The sequence below is a fragment of the Perognathus longimembris genome, chromosome 13, assembly GCF_023159225.1.
Source record: "Perognathus longimembris pacificus isolate PPM17 chromosome 13, ASM2315922v1, whole genome shotgun sequence".
Lineage (NCBI taxonomy): Eukaryota > Metazoa > Chordata > Mammalia > Rodentia > Heteromyidae > Perognathus > Perognathus longimembris.
In genome coordinates, this window is record NC_063173.1 from 8,231,769 (window position 1) to 8,249,516 (window position 17,748).

At 47.0% G+C, this 17,748-nt stretch overlaps 1 protein-coding gene across 1 annotated transcript in view; it reads left to right on the plus strand.

Annotated features, from left to right (window-relative positions):
* The window catches only part of Ccdc83 (coiled-coil domain containing 83), a 33,160-nt gene extending 18,705 nt beyond the window's left edge, over positions 1-14,455 (plus strand). Inside the window, exons 5-12 of the mRNA XM_048360633.1 lie at positions 313-480; positions 1,472-1,563; positions 2,924-2,992; positions 8,394-8,549; positions 10,416-10,432; positions 11,136-11,239; positions 12,327-12,508; positions 13,910-14,455. Of these exons, the coding sequence (XP_048216590.1) occupies positions 313-480; positions 1,472-1,563; positions 2,924-2,992; positions 8,394-8,549; positions 10,416-10,432; positions 11,136-11,239; positions 12,327-12,508; positions 13,910-14,071 (950 nt within the window). The 3' untranslated portion in view covers positions 14,072-14,455. The remainder of the gene's footprint in view (positions 1-312; positions 481-1,471; positions 1,564-2,923; positions 2,993-8,393; positions 8,550-10,415; positions 10,433-11,135; positions 11,240-12,326; positions 12,509-13,909) is intronic.
* Positions 14,456-17,748: the final 3,293 nt, after the last annotated feature.

Here is a 17,748-nt window from a genome sequence, read left to right on the forward strand (position 1 = left end):
ATCACAGGACTGCATGAAGTTGGGGGTTTCTAGGCATTTATACCATTGGCAGCCTACACTACATACCTATTGAAAATAGAAGTTTTGATTTTACTTAGATGTTGAATCTAATAATATGAATCATTTAGATTTCCTAAAATTATATACACTATATATACACAAAATATATATAACATATATATAATATATATACAATAATGTTTATGAGTTAATGGCATTTTTATATCAGACTTTGACTTTATGATAACAGATTGCAACATATGATTGTCATGGCAATAAAAATGACATGTGTCTTGATTTTCTTTCCAACAGACATGCGTGTGCAAATAAGTAATGCTGAGAAAATATTTCTTGAGAAACTTGGTGAAAAGGAATATTGGGAAGAATATAAGAATGTTGGGAGCAAACAACATGCTCAAACCATTGTTTCCTTAGAAAATGACATCAACACAGTTAAAGAGAATGCAGAGAAAATGTCAGGTCAGGTGAACAGGGCTAGCTCGCGGAGTCCGGTCTGGGATCGCCTTCCCTGTAGTTCTACTTCGACTGCATGGGTCTGTGAAGGACAATGAGCTGTTAAACAGCGTCCTAAGTGGCAGGTGCCACAGCACACCTCATCCCAGTTTTAAATGTAGTTACAGAGGAATTTAAATAGGGCTGGGCGGACCTGCCCAACAATCTAGTATCGTGATACTTCAACGTATTTATATAGGATCATAGATCTTGACTTCCAAACAATGATTGTGCATGTGCTATGAATAAAGCTCAGCTAGCCGGGCACTAGTTAGTTGCTTCCACCTGTAATCCAAGCCGCAGAAAGCTGACATATAAGGATGGCAGTGGTCAGGATCCTTATCTAATGAACCACCGAAAGCCAGAAATGGAGCTATGGCTCAAGTGGTCTAGCACCAGCTTTGAATAAAAATGCCAAGGGAGAGTTTAAGCCCCAGTGCCAGAAAAGAAACAAAAAGGAACAGTGAAGTCTAGAACTTTATCTCTTCTCCTCCATATGACATTTATGAACATTGGACAACGTGGAGAGAGTAGCGACATGCGGGCAGGCATGCTACCTCCAGCGACCTCTGCTCCGTGTGCTCGCTTCTTGGAGTCAGATGTGCATGGTGCCACGCAAGCAGAGAATGAGATATTTATACTGTCTTCTAGAATCCTAAATGGTGTGGTGCAGAAAACAGATAGCTGTACAAACACTACAGTGTTTAAAATTCTCCTTTTGAAGAGACAGTCCTTTGAACATGCATTCTTTTGATCTTCCATTAGTTTACTTAAGATGGTAGCAAACTAGGGGAGCATTTCTTCTAATTGTAGGAGCCAGGTGCATCATAAAAATATGCTTTGGGAATTCAGAAAAATATATGCATAGACAGATGAGAATCCCAGAAGGTGAAATAGTTATTAAACCATAGTTTTACCTAGGATCAGTCCTATTAAAGCTTTTCATTTCTTTATATAGAGCATTATAAAGTCACTCTGGAAGATGCTAGAAAGAGAATAATCAGAGAAACTTTGTTGCAACTAGAACAAAAGAAGGAGTGGGCTACCCAGGTACATTTCCTTTTTTTTTTTTTTTTTTTTTTGGTCCAAAACCAGGACTTGGTATGCGATGCATTTCTCATTGCTGACACTACTACCTGAGCCATGCCTCCAACCTCTGCTTCCATCGTAAAGCGAAGTATTCCCCTCATTATTTATGCATTTCTTTATTTTGCCAGCCCTGGCGTTTGCGACTCAGGGCCTGAGCACTGTCCCTGGGTTCTTTTTGCTCAAGGCTAGCACTCTACCTCTTGAGCTACAGTGCTACCTCCGGCTTTTTCTATGTATGTGGTGCTGAGGAATCGAACCCAGGGCTTCATGCATGCTAGGCAAGCACTCTACCGCTAGGTCACCTTCCCAGCCCCAGCCCTTATCTGTGATAGTTTATCATAGTGGTTAAGTACTTGGGTTCTGCTCTCTCAGGTCTATAATCTAGATTCTCCTCAGATTAAGAAGATTGTGCTTCAAGGCCATTTTGAGCAAATGTTCGTGAGATTACGCTGTTAACAAGTAAAAAAGCTGGCCGTTAGCTGAGTGTGGATGGTCCACGCCTGTAATCCCGGCTACTCATGAGGCTGAGCTACGGAGTATCGTAGTTCAAAGCCAGCCTGGGCAGAAGAGTCCGTAAGACTCCATTTCCGAAATGACTACCACAAAGTGGAACTGCAGGCCTGCCTCCAGCCAAACAATCTCAAGGTCCCGAGTTCAAACTCAGGTACCAGCAAAAAACAAAGCTGAAACAGCAATTCCTTCCTTAAATCCCAACTTACAGAGGAAGCATAAATACAAGAGGATCCAGCTAGGATGACGGGCGTGAGCCACCAGTTCTTGGCTAGCTAGAATAGCTTTCTGAATTTCTTTTGGTTCTGGCCTTCTGATACTGAGAATCTAATTTGTAACATGATACCTATATAAAACCATCTCATAGAGAGCTACAACGTCATCCACTATACAATTCTAGTTGATGAAAATGTAAATATCAGGCTAAGTCTGTGGCACCGCAACAGAGAGTTTGCCTACCACGTGTGAAGAAATCACATAAATATGTTTAAAAAATAGATATGCCAGATGCCAGTGGCTCATGCCCATAATGCTAGCTACTCCAGCCCAGGCAGGGAAGTCCATGAGACTCTTATCTCCAATTAACCACCAAAAAATTGGAAGGGGAGCTATGGCTCTATTGATAAGAGTGCCAGCCTTGAGCTAAAAAGCTAAGGGACAGCACCTAGGTCCTGATTCAAGCCCTAGTATTGGCAGCCCCACCCCCACCCCATCCGCCAAAAAAAAGATCAGATACATTGTATGTCACCATTGCTAAAATTAGGAATGGCCAAGTGGAAACTCCTCCCTAACACAGAAAACTTTCTTTTAGAATGCTGTGAAGTTCATTGATAGGGGAAGTTATCGAGAAATCTGGGAGAATGACTGGCTAAAAAGAGAGGTAAGTGGAATTCATCAATACATATATATGTATATATGTATATATATATATATATATATATATTTTTTTTTTTTTTGTCTGTCATTGGGCTTGAACTCTGGGTCTGGACACTGTCCCTGAGCTTTTTCTGCTCAAGGCCAGCACTCTACCACTTTGAGCCACAGTGCCATTTCTGGTTTTCTGGTGGTTAAATGGAGGTAAGAGTCATATAGACTTTCCTGCCTGGGCTGGCTTTGAACCGTGATCCTTAGATCTCATCCTCCTCAGTAGCCAGGATTACAGGCGTGAGTCACCAGTGCCTGGCTTCTTTCACAATATTTGAAGTAGAAATGACTGATGAATTATGAACTGAAGACATGAGAACAGCAATGAGCTTTGACCAAGATAAAGTAAAATCCAAGTGAAGTCCTAATTCTACCACAACTGTTACTTAGCACGTACCAGAAGTAGTTTTTGTTGTTTTGTTTTTATTGTTTTGTTTTGTTTTGTTTTTGGCCAGTCCTGGGGCTTGGACTCAGGCCCTGAGCACTGTCCCTGGCTTCTTTTTGCTCAAGGCTAGCACTCTGCCACTTGAGCCACAGCGCCACTTCTGGCCGTTTTCTGTATATGTGGTGCTGGGGAATCGAACCCAGGGCTTCATATATACGAGGCAGCGCTCTTGCCACTAGGCCATATCCCCAGCCCCCAGAAGTAGTTTTGATAACAACCAGAAGGGATGTGGGAGTTTACAGTATACTCAAATATAAAGTTTCTTGATGTCCTAAAAGTGAACTAGTCTTTCTCCTCCTGGGCTCACACCACCACCCTCCCCTCCAATGTCTTTTCCAAGATGGCCACAGGAAATACAGAGGGAGAGACATGCTTGCATGGCCTTTAGTGTGTTAGTGAAGAGCTCTTAGGTCCATGGGGTGTCCTTTGGATCCTTGGTCCCCTTTGTCTCTCTGCTGTACAAGAAGTACTCTTGAGATCAAAGGTCCAACGTCTAGGAGCCCCAAGTTTCGTCCAGCCATGCACCTCATGTGCCAAATAAAGAGATAGTAAAGGGCAGAGAAAGGAGATTTCTCATCCCATGGCAATTATGAGAAGAGAGTACCTGAGTACATCTTCAGCCGTCTTCAGAGACAGACTTGAACTAGAGAGAGGTGAAATACAGAGAGTTGGGGGCAGGGGGTGGGAAAGGCATGACTAGTTAACACCGGCTGAAGTCGCAGGGGTGGCCTGGTTGACCAGTAGCCGGGAGGAGTTCGCTCCCGGCACATAACAGCGAAGGCAGCCTCGGGTTTGGGGCAGTTTCCTTTGAGATGTTAAGGAGGCACTGCCTGTTGGAGGATCAGTTTGGTCTTCCACACAAACTGCCATCACGGAATCTTCTCTTCCCCCCCGGAGCCCCAGGTGATGGCAAAGGGGCTGCAGCAAAGGACAGCTCAGATCCAGGGGCACAGACTCACGCGCCACGCTGTGGGCCTTGTGAGCTGCTGATTGTTTGTTAGGAGCTGCTGCGCCCCCTCCTTGTCGTGATGGTCCCCTTGTCAGCATCTCCATTACTTCGTCATGCTCATCTGCCTGGAAAACGCCTCTTCCAGGCAGTTTGTGAATCATTTTAGAACCTCAGGAAATGCTGAGGTTTCCTCCATCACTCTCTTTCCTCCCAGTGTCCTTGCTAAAATATGTGAACCATTTGTCTGTCTGTGCATCCATGTCCTCGATACACAGTCCCTTTGGTTTTTTCAAGTGTATATTCATGTCCCCTGACAAACAACCCATGCTTATTAAATATTTACTGATTGAATACCAATGCATGTTGATTCTCCCAGTGAAGGGGTGACCCCGATGCACAGCTTCGATCTTAGGGTAAAAACCTTAGGCGATCCCAAAACATTTGTGAATTGTGAATGTTGTGTTGAGTCTAGCAGACTGTACCCTGTGTCTCCTCAGGACCCCCTGAAATGAAATAAAGTGTCACAAGGAACTCATCTACAGAGAGAATAGGAAAACTTAATAGGTGGAGTTTCCATTGCGCCCCCGCCCCCTGTGGCTGTCGGGTTCAGTGCCTCGCGCTTCCCCCCCCCCCCCCCCGTCCCGGGCTGGCTGCGGACTGCTTCCTGAGTAACTCTGGATCTCTATTTTCATTTGCCCCCCACATCTTCCCGCACAGACACCCCAACTTCACAGGTACACCTGTGAGATGACTTGTTCAATTCCTTCTTGCAATTTCTTCCCGTGTTTCCTAGACATTCACCATAGAGACGTGGCTTGCAGCGTCTCCGGCCCCCCTTTCCTTTTTCACGACTTGAGTACAGTTGGTGAGTCTGGAGAAGCATGGAAGGGCCAGGGACACAGTGCACACACGTGTGGCTCCGTCCTCCGTCCCACCCCCCACCCCACACCCCCCGTAGAGCAATGTGTGCTAATAAAATAAACCCAAATGAGGAAAGCAGAACCCTCAAGATGTGGTCATAGCCAAGCAGCGCGGGGGCCTGGTGCCGGCTAGCTACTCAGGAGGGAGAAATGAGAGGATCGAGGTTCAAAGCCAGCCTGGGGGAAACAGTGTGAAACTCCATCTGGAACTCGCCAGCCAGTGCCTGAGTGGAGGTGTGGTTCGAATGGTAGACTCCACGCTGAGTCAAAAACTGGCACGCGCACGTGCACACACATGCACACGCACGCTGTACTGGGAAGCAACTTAGTTCTTATACTTTTATCAAACATGATCTCATTCAACGCTTCACTTTTTAAGATGTCATGGATTTGGGGCTGGGGATATGGCCTAGTGGCAAGAGTGCCTGCCTCGGATACACGAGGCCCTAGGTTCAATTCCCCAGCACCACATATACAGAAAACGGCCAGAAGTGGCGCTGTGGCTCAAGTGGCAGAGTGCTAGCCTTGAGCAAAAGGAAGCCAGGGACAGTGCTCAGACCCTGAGTCCAAGGCCCAGGACTGGCCAAAAAAAAAAAAAAAAAAAAGATGTCATGGATCTTACGTTTAGAGAAAATGATGACAAAAGAACTTATATTTGACTGTAAAGAAAGCCTTGACTCTGCGAAAACCACACATGACACTTTCCTTGCTTTTACTTTTATAATTCAATGGAAATAAAAGATTGAAAAATATGCCAAGTTTAATTTAATCATAGGAGAAAAGGGCTTAATAATAAAAGACATAATTTTAAGGAAATTCAATAGATTTTAATTACTTCTTATTTCAATAAATATTCATTTTAGCATCATTAAATTTACATACAAAATCAATGTAGATCATTCCTGGTTTGATGTTTTATTACAAGACTTAAAAACTGTCTGGCAACCGAACAATGAATGTCAATTTCTTGGGGGCAGGTTTAGAATGAGTAACAATGGATTGTTCAATAATGGAGTGCTTGGAGGTATTTCTCCATCTAACTTCTTTCAACAGTAACCAGAATTTCAGATCCCTGGGAAGGATACAAAGATTTCTTGTTGTATGAATGTCATTATTCGGTCTAATTTAGCATGCTTATTAAGAAAATGAACAGAACTGAAATCTTCAAACGACTTAAACTGATTTAACAAATGGAAAACCGAGAAACTAAACAAAGGAAAGAAGTTAACATGAGGAGACCTAAGGCTTCCATAAAATGTTCAAAAGACAATTTCAAAAATAGGTATTTTATTCTACATCCCTGTCTTATTAGCATTAGCTAAATATTCTTTCCTGATTTCTGTCATAGGTATTTGAGGATCTTCCAATTTTTCTCCCTCCTTTTTGCTTTCTCACTCCAGAAATGTAAATATATTTGTATGATTATAAAAGCTAGAGCCAGGCACTATAACCCTCGCTACTCAGGAGGCTGAGATCTGAAGATCCCATTTCGAAGCCAGTCCAGCCAGGAAAGTAATACATGCTTTTCTTTCTCACACCAAACCACCCACAGTTCTTGAGCCTCTTGTATGCTGCTGCTTTGTAGTTACGTGTGTTTGTATATTCACTGGATTATAAACTGTGGGGAGGGGCGGGAACCTGGTCTCATTCACGGTTGTATCCTGCATCTAGCTCAGAACCATGACTTGAATGCTACATTTTCAGTAATGTAAGAAATGCTTCAAAATTCTGAAGTGCAATTCCATCTTAGTGACCTTGTCAGTCCTCAGCTGCGCTCGGGGCAGCTCTGCAGAAGCCATGGGGAACGGAAGCACCGGCGGGGTTTGGTTTGGTTTTTTCCTTATCCCATTCCCTCAATGCCCTTATGACTTCCCCTTCCCTCTTCATTTTCCCCCCCACCAGACCTGGGGCTTGAACTCAGGGCCTGGGCACTGTCCCTGAGCTTCTTTTTCTCAAGGCTAGCGCTCTTCCACTTGAGCCACTTCTGGCTTCTTCTGTGTATGTGGTACTGAGGAATCGAACCCAGGGCTTCATGTATGCTAGGCAAGCGCTCTACCACTAAGCTACATGGTCAGCCCCCCACCCCTGTTCATTGTTCTATTAATCTCAACATCCTCCACTCTCTATACGTAGTTCTAACTCTCCCAACTCTCCTGATCTCTCCCATGAACACCTAGTCTGGCACCCACGCGGCCCCATGGGGTGGGGGCAGAGAGGACAGTCGGGGGTCAGTCTGGAAGTGTTTCCTTCCCACTCTTTAGACAGCAGTTAACAAAATGTACTTCAAAAACTGATGAGGAAGCTGGGCACCAGGGACTCATGCTGGTAATCCTGGCCAGTAGATCCCAGGCGGCTGAGAGCTGAGGATTGTAGAGTTCAAAGCCAACCCAGGCAGAAAAGCCCAAGAGATTCTTATCTTCCATTAACCATCAAAAACCCAGAGGTGGAGCTAAGGCTCACGTGGTAGGGGCCCAGCCTGGAGCGGCAAAGCTAAGGGACAGTGCCCATGACCTAAGTTCAAGTCCCAATATCAGTGCTTGCACCTGCATGCGCGCATGCGCACACACACACACACGCGTACACACACACGCATACACACACACACATACACTAATGATGGCTTATGACTAGAATCCTAACTATAATATAGAAGTTTACAGAAAAGGCTACTAAGTGTACGCTTCCCTTTTTCAAAACACCATAGCACATAATTTTTCACGTGTTACCAGTCTTTCTTGTATTCTTCAAATAGATCCTCACTGAGCTACCAGTACACCGTATTGATAGATTAACTGGCCTTGCTTAGATTCAGCAGTGCATTGGAAGGGTAGACAAGGACACTTTCTATTCTCCATAGTAACTGCCCATGCAACAAGTTCTGAAAATTACCTAGCGGACACCCCCACCTGTTCTGTCCTCAGGGGAAGGGCTCAGCAAACCCCAGCGCCTCCTCTCAGGCAAACTTGAAAGAGCTGAACTGGCTGTAGGAGAACTTCATAGAACGCAGTCAGTACTCACATCCCTTCTCTCCTTCTGTGAACAGATTGCAATTCACCGGAAGGAAGTTGAAGGACTAGAAAGTACGATTCATGAACTGGAAGAAGAAAACTTGCTGCTTATAGAACAATTATACAACTGTAAAATTGTGGATCTCAAAATACCCAGGTCAAAATCCACGAACATACCTAGACAATGTTTTGTAAATATTTATGTCTGTAAAGAGCCGTTTCTCTTAAAGATGGTTTAATTGCTCAGTGCTTCAGCCAGAGGGCACTAGTTAGAAAGCAGTGCCCAGGATGGCCCAGGAGGGCGGGGACTGTTACCACATAGATGGGGTGCAGAGTTAGCACAAGGGAGTGGGTAACTGAGGTTCTAGAAGCTTCTTAGAGATGTATTGGACATTGAATTACCTAGTAGACTCTAGAATTCTCGGCATGATGAAGTGGTAAAATGACTTTGTAGGAGGAGAAAGTGGCTGGCACTGCAAGTCCCAGTGTTCCCTGGGCAGGAGAAACCCGGTGTATCCATGGCTTTGTGTTTGGGTTGGCTAGCTTCCACACCCGACTCCCCCGAAGCCTTACATCCCTCTTGACGGAAGCTGGGGCTCTTGAATATGGAATTAACATTCAAAAGGTCATTCATAACTCAGACACAGACACAAGACATACTCTCAGGCTCGAATCCTTGCCACCCGCTGCTGTCCTCCGTGTGGTCCTGCCCGACCTCTCGCGGCTGTCACTACTGTGTGGCTTCGAACCCTGCCTGTCCTGCTATCCATTGTCCCCGCTCTGAACTGGCTAGACCTGGGCACAGCGCTGCCCTGTGCCCCGCCAGCTCCCCTCTTGTGTTGTGATCAGCCCAGGCTGCTGCGCTTGGCTGAGTGCTGATGTGGCTAGGATAATGACAAAGACTTCTTTAATGGACCACAGACTGGCAAGGACAGGAAGGGCCGTGTGGACGGGGAGGAAGGGCGGTGTGGACAGGGAGGAAGGGCGGTGTGGACAGGGAGGAAGGGCCGTGTGGACGGGAAGGAAGGGCGGTGTGGACAGGGAGGAAGGGGGGTGTGGACAGGGAGGAAGGGCGGTGTGGATGGGAAGGAAGGGCGGTGTGGACAGGAAGGAAGGGCCCTGTGGACGGGAAGGAAGGACGGTGTGGACAGGAAGGAAGGGCCGTGTGGACGGGAAGGAAGGGCCGTGTGGACAGGGAGGAAGGGCCGTGTGGACGGGAAGGAAGGGCGGTGTGGACAGGGAGGAAGGGGGGTGTGGACAGGGAGGAAGGGCCCTGTGGATGGGAAGGAAGGGCCGTGTGGACAGGGAGGAAGGGCGGTGTGGACAGGGAGGAAGGGCGGTGTGGACAGGGAGGAAGGGCGGTGTGGACGGGGAGGGAGGGCGGTGTGGACAGGGAGGAAGGGGGGTGTGGACAGGGAGGAAGGGGGGTGTGGACGGGGAGGAAGGGGGGTGTGGACGGGAAGGAAGGGCGGTGTGGACGGGGAGGAAGGGCGGTGTGGACGGGGAGGAAGGGCGGTGTGGACGGGGAGGAAGGGCGGTGTGGACGGGGAGGAAGGGCCGTGTGGACGGGGAGGAAGGGGGGTGTGGACAGGGAGGAAGGGCGGTGTGGACGGGGAGGAAGGGCGGTGTGGACGGGGAGGAAGGGCGGTGTGGAACGTCTTTGCAATGCTGAGGAGGTGCCCCGCTACTGAGCTGCCCCAGCCGGGATGGGACACTTTCCCTCCGCCATCTGCTATGCCAGCCAGGAGTCAACGCTGCCCTCCCTCCCCCGCCCCCACCCCAAGATCAGGAGTGCAAAATCCCCCCCCCCCCCCCCCCCGCCGGTGTGGCTGAGCCAGTGGCTCTGCTTGTCCTTGGAAGAGGTGAAATCAGAGTGTGGGCAAGGGAGAAGCAGCTTCGGGAAAGCCCAGGGCCTGGACGGGGCGCCCGCGAGGCGGCTCCCGGCCCCAGCTCCTGCACTCCTGCGCTCACTTCCCGTCTGCTTCCTGGCTGGATGGCAGCCCCCCTCCCCCCTCCCCCCTCCCCTTCCCCCTCCCCCCTCCCCTCCCCCCCCCCAGGCCACTGTGGGGAAGATGTGAGCAAGATGTGCACGAATCGGGAACTGTGTGCATCCTCCATGTCCCCATAGACTCACTGAGAAGCGGGGCCCATTTCCAAGCCAACGAAAACCAACACGCGGCACATTGAGGATCCATTACATGCAAAGCTGACCAAACACACTGTGCACATATACACACACATATATACTATTATCAGACTGATGTACAGACAGGTTACAGTTTCATGCGTTAGGCCTTGGGTACATTTCTTGTACTGTTTGTTACCTCCTCCCTCATTCCCCCCTCCCCCTTCCCCTTTCCCCCCATGAGTTGTTCAGTTGATTTACACCCAACAGCTTTGCAAGTATTGCTTTTGTAGTCGTTTGTCTTTTTACCCCGCGTCTCTCGATTTTGGTATTCCCTTCCAATTTCCTAGTTGTAATACCAGCATACACGGTCTCCAATGTACTCAGATGAGATACAGAGATAGCGCAGGTGCAGCCACAGGAAGGGGACACAAGAGCATCATCCACAGTAGAAGCTACGGTTTCGCACGGCATGTGGAACGTGATTACAACGGTGATGGAACAGTCGTTCCCACAACATGGAGCTCATCTCACTTAGCATCATCTTAGGTGACCAAACACACTTGAAAAATTATTCCGTTTTAAAACTCGGGGAGAAAAAAAACTGCACCAAGGCAGCTGGCAGCCGCTGTGCCCGGCTCCCCCTCCGCAGGGCCGCGCCCGCCACCCCGAGCCGCCCTGCGGCCGCCCAGTGCGTTCTCGCCTTTAACGTCGTGAGCATCCGTCCTTCAGACACGCACCCGGCGCCCCGAACGAGTAAGACGGGGCGGGCGCGCGTGCAGCGGGCCTGCAGCCCTGGCTCCCCACCCGCACTGGACCCCGGCGAGCAGGGGCCACCCACACGCTCTCCTTGGTTCTTTCAGGCGGCTCTACCTCGCCCAGGCCACCGGGCAGCCCGAGGCGCCTCCCGGAGGAACGATCCTGCACTTCTCAGGCCAACCAACAGGTGGCGTTCTGTGGCGGTGTTGATTTTTTTTTTCTCAATTTAATGAACAGCTACTAACCATCTCTTATGGGCGGGTACCCCACCCACAAAAGCTACTCAGGGCAGAGTCACAGACTTCCTGCTGTGTGTTCTATCCTCTCTCCCTTCCTCTCCCTCCCCCTCCCTCCCTCCCTCCCCCTCTCTCTCCCTCCCTCCCCCTCTCTCTCCCTCCCCCTCCCTCTCTCTTTCTCTCTCTCCCTCCCTCCCTCCCTCTCCCTCCCCCCTCTCTCTCCCAGCCTCTCTTTCTCCCTTTCCTCTCCGTCTCTCCCTCAGTCTGTCTATACCTCTGTCTCTCTCTCTCATCTCTTCTTTCTTTTGGTCTCACTGTATAGCCCTGGCTGGCCTTGAACGCATGATGTTCCGGCCTCAGCCTCCCAGGTGCCAGAATGACAGGCAAGCACCACAATACTTCGTTTCTAATTGAACTTGACCAGTGAAAAGCGACAGGGTATTTCCCCACACTGGCATACTTTGGGTCCCAGCTTAGCCAACCGAAAGCCATATTTGTTTCCAAATGATACTGAACTCACTAGCTAACAGAAGGCAATATAATTTGGAGCTTCTTAAAATGAGGCTGCTCCTTACTTTAATCAATACTTTCTATTTCTTTTCTTCTCTTTCTCTTGTTTCCCACCGATTTCTCCTTCCCCCTTCCACTTTGTTTTCTTGCTTTTTCTCCAGTGCTGGGATTGGCCCACATGCTAGGCTGAAACTACCATTGACCTATAATCCTAGCTCCAGATTTTACATTTCTGACAGGCAAAGTCCTTTTGAATTAAAAATGTGTCACCGGATCTATCGCATGTTACGTTTAAATCCTTCCACCACGTGTATCTAACTGCGTTGTGTTCATCACAGAAGAGCCGTCAAAATTAGAGACGACAGACTCGAGATCTTTAGGGGAGCTGGGTAGCATCATCTGTAAAGACAGCAGTGACGACGTCCAGCGCCTGAAGACACTCGAGGGGTTCGGGTCCTGGCAAGAGCTCGGGGGCTCTCCTCTGAACTTTTTACTGTACGAGGATGAGCGGGATTTCAAGGTAAGCTTCATGAAAGCATCCGGGCTCCAGTGGTTCACAGCTGTGATCCTAGCTGCTCGGGAGTCTAAGATCTGAGAACTGCGGTTCAAAGCCAGCCCAGGCAGGAGAGTGTGAGACTAACTAATCAGCAAAAAGTCTTTAAGGATGTAGCTCAAGTGGTAGAGCACCAGCCTTGAGCAAATGAGCTAAGCAAGAGCATGAGGCCCTGAGTTCAACCACCCCCCCCCCACCCAAGATGAATGAATGTCCTAGTCTCTCAACTGTACACTCCAGGTGCTCCAATATGCATCTTGGAATCATGGCTCTCATTGTTGCGGTGAGTGCAGACTGGCAAACAATTGTACACAAAATCTACATGGGTGCCATTCGTTTGAGAGCGGGGCATATTTACTTCCACACGAATGGTGTTTGCTTTTATCCCTTTTGAAGTTATGTACATCAGGTAAAGAAGACGTTGCTTTTTGGACAATGTTACCCTTTCACGCCTTCCATTTCCCCCTCCCGTTTGTTGTTATTTTTGAGGTAGAGTCTTGCTTCGTCGCCTAGCCAGGTAGTCTCAAACATGGGATCCACTTGCCTCCATTTCTGAGTGCTGGGTTACAGGTGCACACCGTGACGTCATGCCTGATGGTGGTACAACTATCACGTCCTTAGTGTATAAAGTGGTAGATCTCCATCAATTCCCTTTCCCTTTCATAGTGGAACAGTTTGAAAATGAAATACAGGTAGGGAGGGGCAAGCAGGAGAAAATGAAGGATGGGGTAACATTGTCTAAAAGCAAATGTAATCACTACCTTACTTTTGTAACTGTAACTCCTCATTCATCCCCTTTCTTGTTTTTTTTTTTTTTTTGCCAGTCCTGGAGCTTGAACTCACGGCCTGAGCACTGTCCCTGGCTTCTTTTTGTTCAAGGCTAGCACTCTGCCACTTGAGCCACAGCCCCACTTCCGGCTTTTCTATATATGTGGTGCTGAGGAATCGAACCCAGGGCTTCATGTCTACGAGGCGAGCACTCTTGCCAGGAGGCCATATTCCCAGCCCTCCATTCATCACCTTTCAATTGACAAAAATTTTTTTAAAAAATGAAATGCAAGTGTAAGCAGCCTTGGGAAGTAAAATGTGGCTCCTTTGTTTTCATTCTTTGATTCTGTTAAATTCAAATACCGGGAGCTCTTTATTGCAAACTCTACAGCATGCCAGGATGTTTGGTAATTTAAGGGGTGAACCAGGAAATGAGCTCTCAAGGACACCCAGATAGCAGGCCCTCGCCTCGGCTTGCTCACAGGCTATAGATGACAAGAAACAAAGCCAACATTAGCTGGGTAGAGGGGTCAAGGAGAATAAAGGACTACCTGTCAGGGCTAACTTGCCGGTTAACCCGCTCCTCTGTCTCTCCACCAGGATTATTCAAACCTTGGGCCCCTGGCGGTGAAGCTCATGAGCGTGCAGGGCAAGCGGATGCCGATTCACGCTGAAGAAAAAGAGATGCCCATCAACGTGTACGAGGAGAGCAGGAACCCGGAGGCCCACGTCACTTACCAGATGATGAAGTCCTTCCGCTGAGGCTGCAGCCACCATGAGAACACCGTGTTCTCCTCAGCACCCCAGGAACCACACGTCGCACTTGCTCCTTTGACTTACACGTTGGTCCATTTTCGAGCCTGTTATTTCAAAAGGTCAAGATTACATTCAAAACCCAAAGTCTCTAGTATTCAGCTTTCCATTTACTTGTGTGGATGAGTGACAAAAGAAAAACACACTTTGTCTCTCTGTTTAAGCACCATTCAGAAGCAAAAGAGCAGGTTCACGGTGGTCTCTGGTTCCTTCCCCACTGAAAAAGTCACCATTAATCCAAGATTCCAGCACGAACACCCCCAGTTGGAGAGGTTTCTAGCCGAATGCAAGTGGCTCATGCTTGTAATCCTAGCTCCTCAAGAGGCTGAGATTTGAGGACCGTGGTGACTATTATCTTCAATTAACCAGCAAAAAGCTGGACGTAGAGCTGTGGCTAAAGTGGTAGGCCAGCAGTCTTGAGTGAAAAAGCTAAGACAGCGCCCAGGCCCCACGTTCAAGCCCCAGTTCTGGCTTATAAAAACGTTTGCTTGCCATTGACTGTACATCTTTCCCTCTTACGGTGCAGAATGCAATCTTGCTCTTCAACTAACCTCATTTTTAAATGAACCAAATAAATTTAAAGGTTCTGGTTTGTTATAAGTGCATTCAGTTAGTAGGGAGACTACCTCACTGGCTACATTACATCTATGCTCTGAGGCCCCTTGTGAGGTACTTACATTTCCCTTGCTAAGTCCTAAGCCAAGGGTGCTTTGGACATTAGTACTCGTTAGGTCCTTAGGACCAGAGCCTGCCACCGTTTGTCCTGTCTCTCCTTCTCCCCGATGAGACTCACCACCAGGGGTAGCTGTTAGTGGCCTTGTGTAGGGACAAATCTACAGTACTGCCTTGCACCTTACTGTAGGCTGTTATCCTTCCTATTCATTCCCTGTCTCAAATCCTGCTAACATCATACACCCCCCCAGCCATCGTTAATGTGAAAAAACACCGGTCATATTCTCAACCTCCCTTCACAGGGTAGTGTCACCACCAACGGAGCACCTTTTATTTATTTATTTTTTCCCTCCCCCTTTCCCTTTCCCCCCATGAGTTTTTCAGTTGATTTGCACCAAACAGTTTTGCAAGTATTGCTTTTATAGTCGTTTGTCTTTTTACCCTGTGCCTCTCGATTTTGGTATTCCCTTTCAGTTTCCTAGTTCTAATGCCAGTATATACAGTTTCCAATGTACACAGATAAGATACAGAGATAGTGCAGGTACAACCACAGGAAGTGGATACAAGAGGGTCATCAATAATAGAAGCTACGGTTTCATATCACATGTTGAAAGTAATTACAACAGTGATATAACAGCCATTTCCATAACATGGAGTCCATTTCACTTAGCATCATCTTATGTGTTCATAAGGGTATAGCTATTGGGCTCTTGTGATCCTCTGCTGTGACTAGCCCAAACCTGTGCTAATTATTCCCTATGAGGGAGACCACAGATTCCATGTTTCTTTGGGTCTGACTCACTTCACTTGGTATAATTTTTTCCAAGTCCTTCCATTTCCTTACGAATGGGGCAATGTCTTTCTTTCTGATAGAGGCATAAAATTCCATTGTGTATATGTACCACATTTTCCTGATCCATTCGTCTACTGAGGGGCATCTGGGTTGGTTAATGGAAAACCTTTTTAAGCTTCTCTTTAATCTCTATTGTGTTCAGTGACCCCACCTCTATTCTCTCCCAAACCCTGTAAGCATGCCCACAAAACAATAGCCAACAAATGCCCCCACTGGAAGTTTCCTTTGCTCTCTAGTCTTGAACAGACACACACACACACACACACACACACACACACACACACACACACACACACCGCCCCTTAAGGTGCTTCTCCCATTCCCTTCACCATCTCAGGACTTCTTCGAGATAGCTATTCCTTCACGCTCAGAAAACAACATCACACGCTCCTTTGAAGGGTGCGTACACGTCACCCTCTACAAAAATCATGATGGTGACCCTCATCACTGATCTCTCAGCTTTCTTTTGGCACCCAGTTCATGAGATTCCTTTTCCCCCTAGCCTGACCATACACACCCAGTGATGTGCTGGCCGTCCACAGGCAGAACATTATTGGATGCATGAACTCTTTTATTATATTCTACCCTTCCAGAACAACTCTAATCCTTTTATGTCACAAGGGTCACCTTGATGAACTGCATCTATTGCTCTCTCTTGCTTGGAGTCCTAATAGGGCTTTGTCTTTTTCCCAGAGGCAAGGGTTCTGGCAGGAAACCAAAGGAAGAGAGATTTCGTTCTCCAACTCCTTTCTTCCCTGGCCATGTGGGTTAGCTTGGGTCTTGCAACCACAGGCTACACAGTTGTTGTGAGGCCCACCTAGAGCTGCTTAGTAGGTCTGGTAACTACTTTCCTGTTGTCCCTGGGAGTTGCTATTCCATGAGAGTTTCCACCACATTTAGTTTCCCTTAATCCTACCAATAACTTCCCATATATTTCCTTTGTTAAACCTCAAGTACCTGGTTTGAGTATACCTTTTGTCTCCTACTGGGAGACAAAGACTGGAGATAAAGATCTGGGAATTAACCCACTGGATTTAAAGCCAGGAAAGTTTAGACACTACCTAGAGGCTGAGTGTCACTAGAGGAAAAAAGCCAAGGATACACCTGGGATATGCTTTCTGTGAAAGTTGGGACCTGAAACCAAAAGGCATCATCACCAGAGACTTGAAAGAGAGATAGAGTAAGGAAAGTCTAAGGAAAATGCACATTACCCCTGGCTCAGCTCAATTCCTGACTGGTTTGAAATGTTTTGCTTCTAACACAATATAAAGATTGTAAATCTATCTTAGACACTATCTTCCTTTTGTATACCATTGCCAGCACATAAAACACATGAATATGTAAAAGATACAGGAAAATAAAACTAAGAAACTGAAGAAAAGCCAAATATAGGAGACCTACAGATGATCTATTTAGGTAGAAAATAGACTAGAACTTCAAAAAATACTATCAAAGGAAATCAAGGAGAAAATAAAAATATAGAGAGTTCCAACAGAATTAGACTTAATATGTTATATATAGTATGTATATTACATAATACACATATATATTATATATACACACATACATATATAATCTCAGCCAGAAGTGATGGAACATGCAGGCAGAAGAGACATAAAGTCAAGGCTAATCGTATTTCAGGAAACAACAAAACCAAAACTACCTTCAAATATCTTACATGTGAAAATATACAAAATGTGAAAAGAAGTCTTAAAAATTGGATGGGTTTACTGCTAGACTGGATACAGAAGCAACAAGGTGTAGTGAAATGAAGATAAGTTGTTACCCCCAAATAGTCAAACACAGTCCCAGAGTGAATATAGAAAGAACAGTGTGGTAACAACCACAATGGACTAAGCAGTGCAAAATAGACAGCACTAGCATACCAACAGAGGGGCTAGCAGAAAGAACCCAAATATTTTAAGACACACTGGATGAATTTTCCAAAACTCAACAAATCTCAACCACAACATCAAAGACAAAGCTAGGTGCTGGTGGCTCCCACCTGTATTCCTAGCTACTCAGGAGACTGAGAGCTGAGGATCAAGGCTAAAGCCAGCCCAGGCAGACAAATCAGAGACTCTACGGACAATGAACCAGC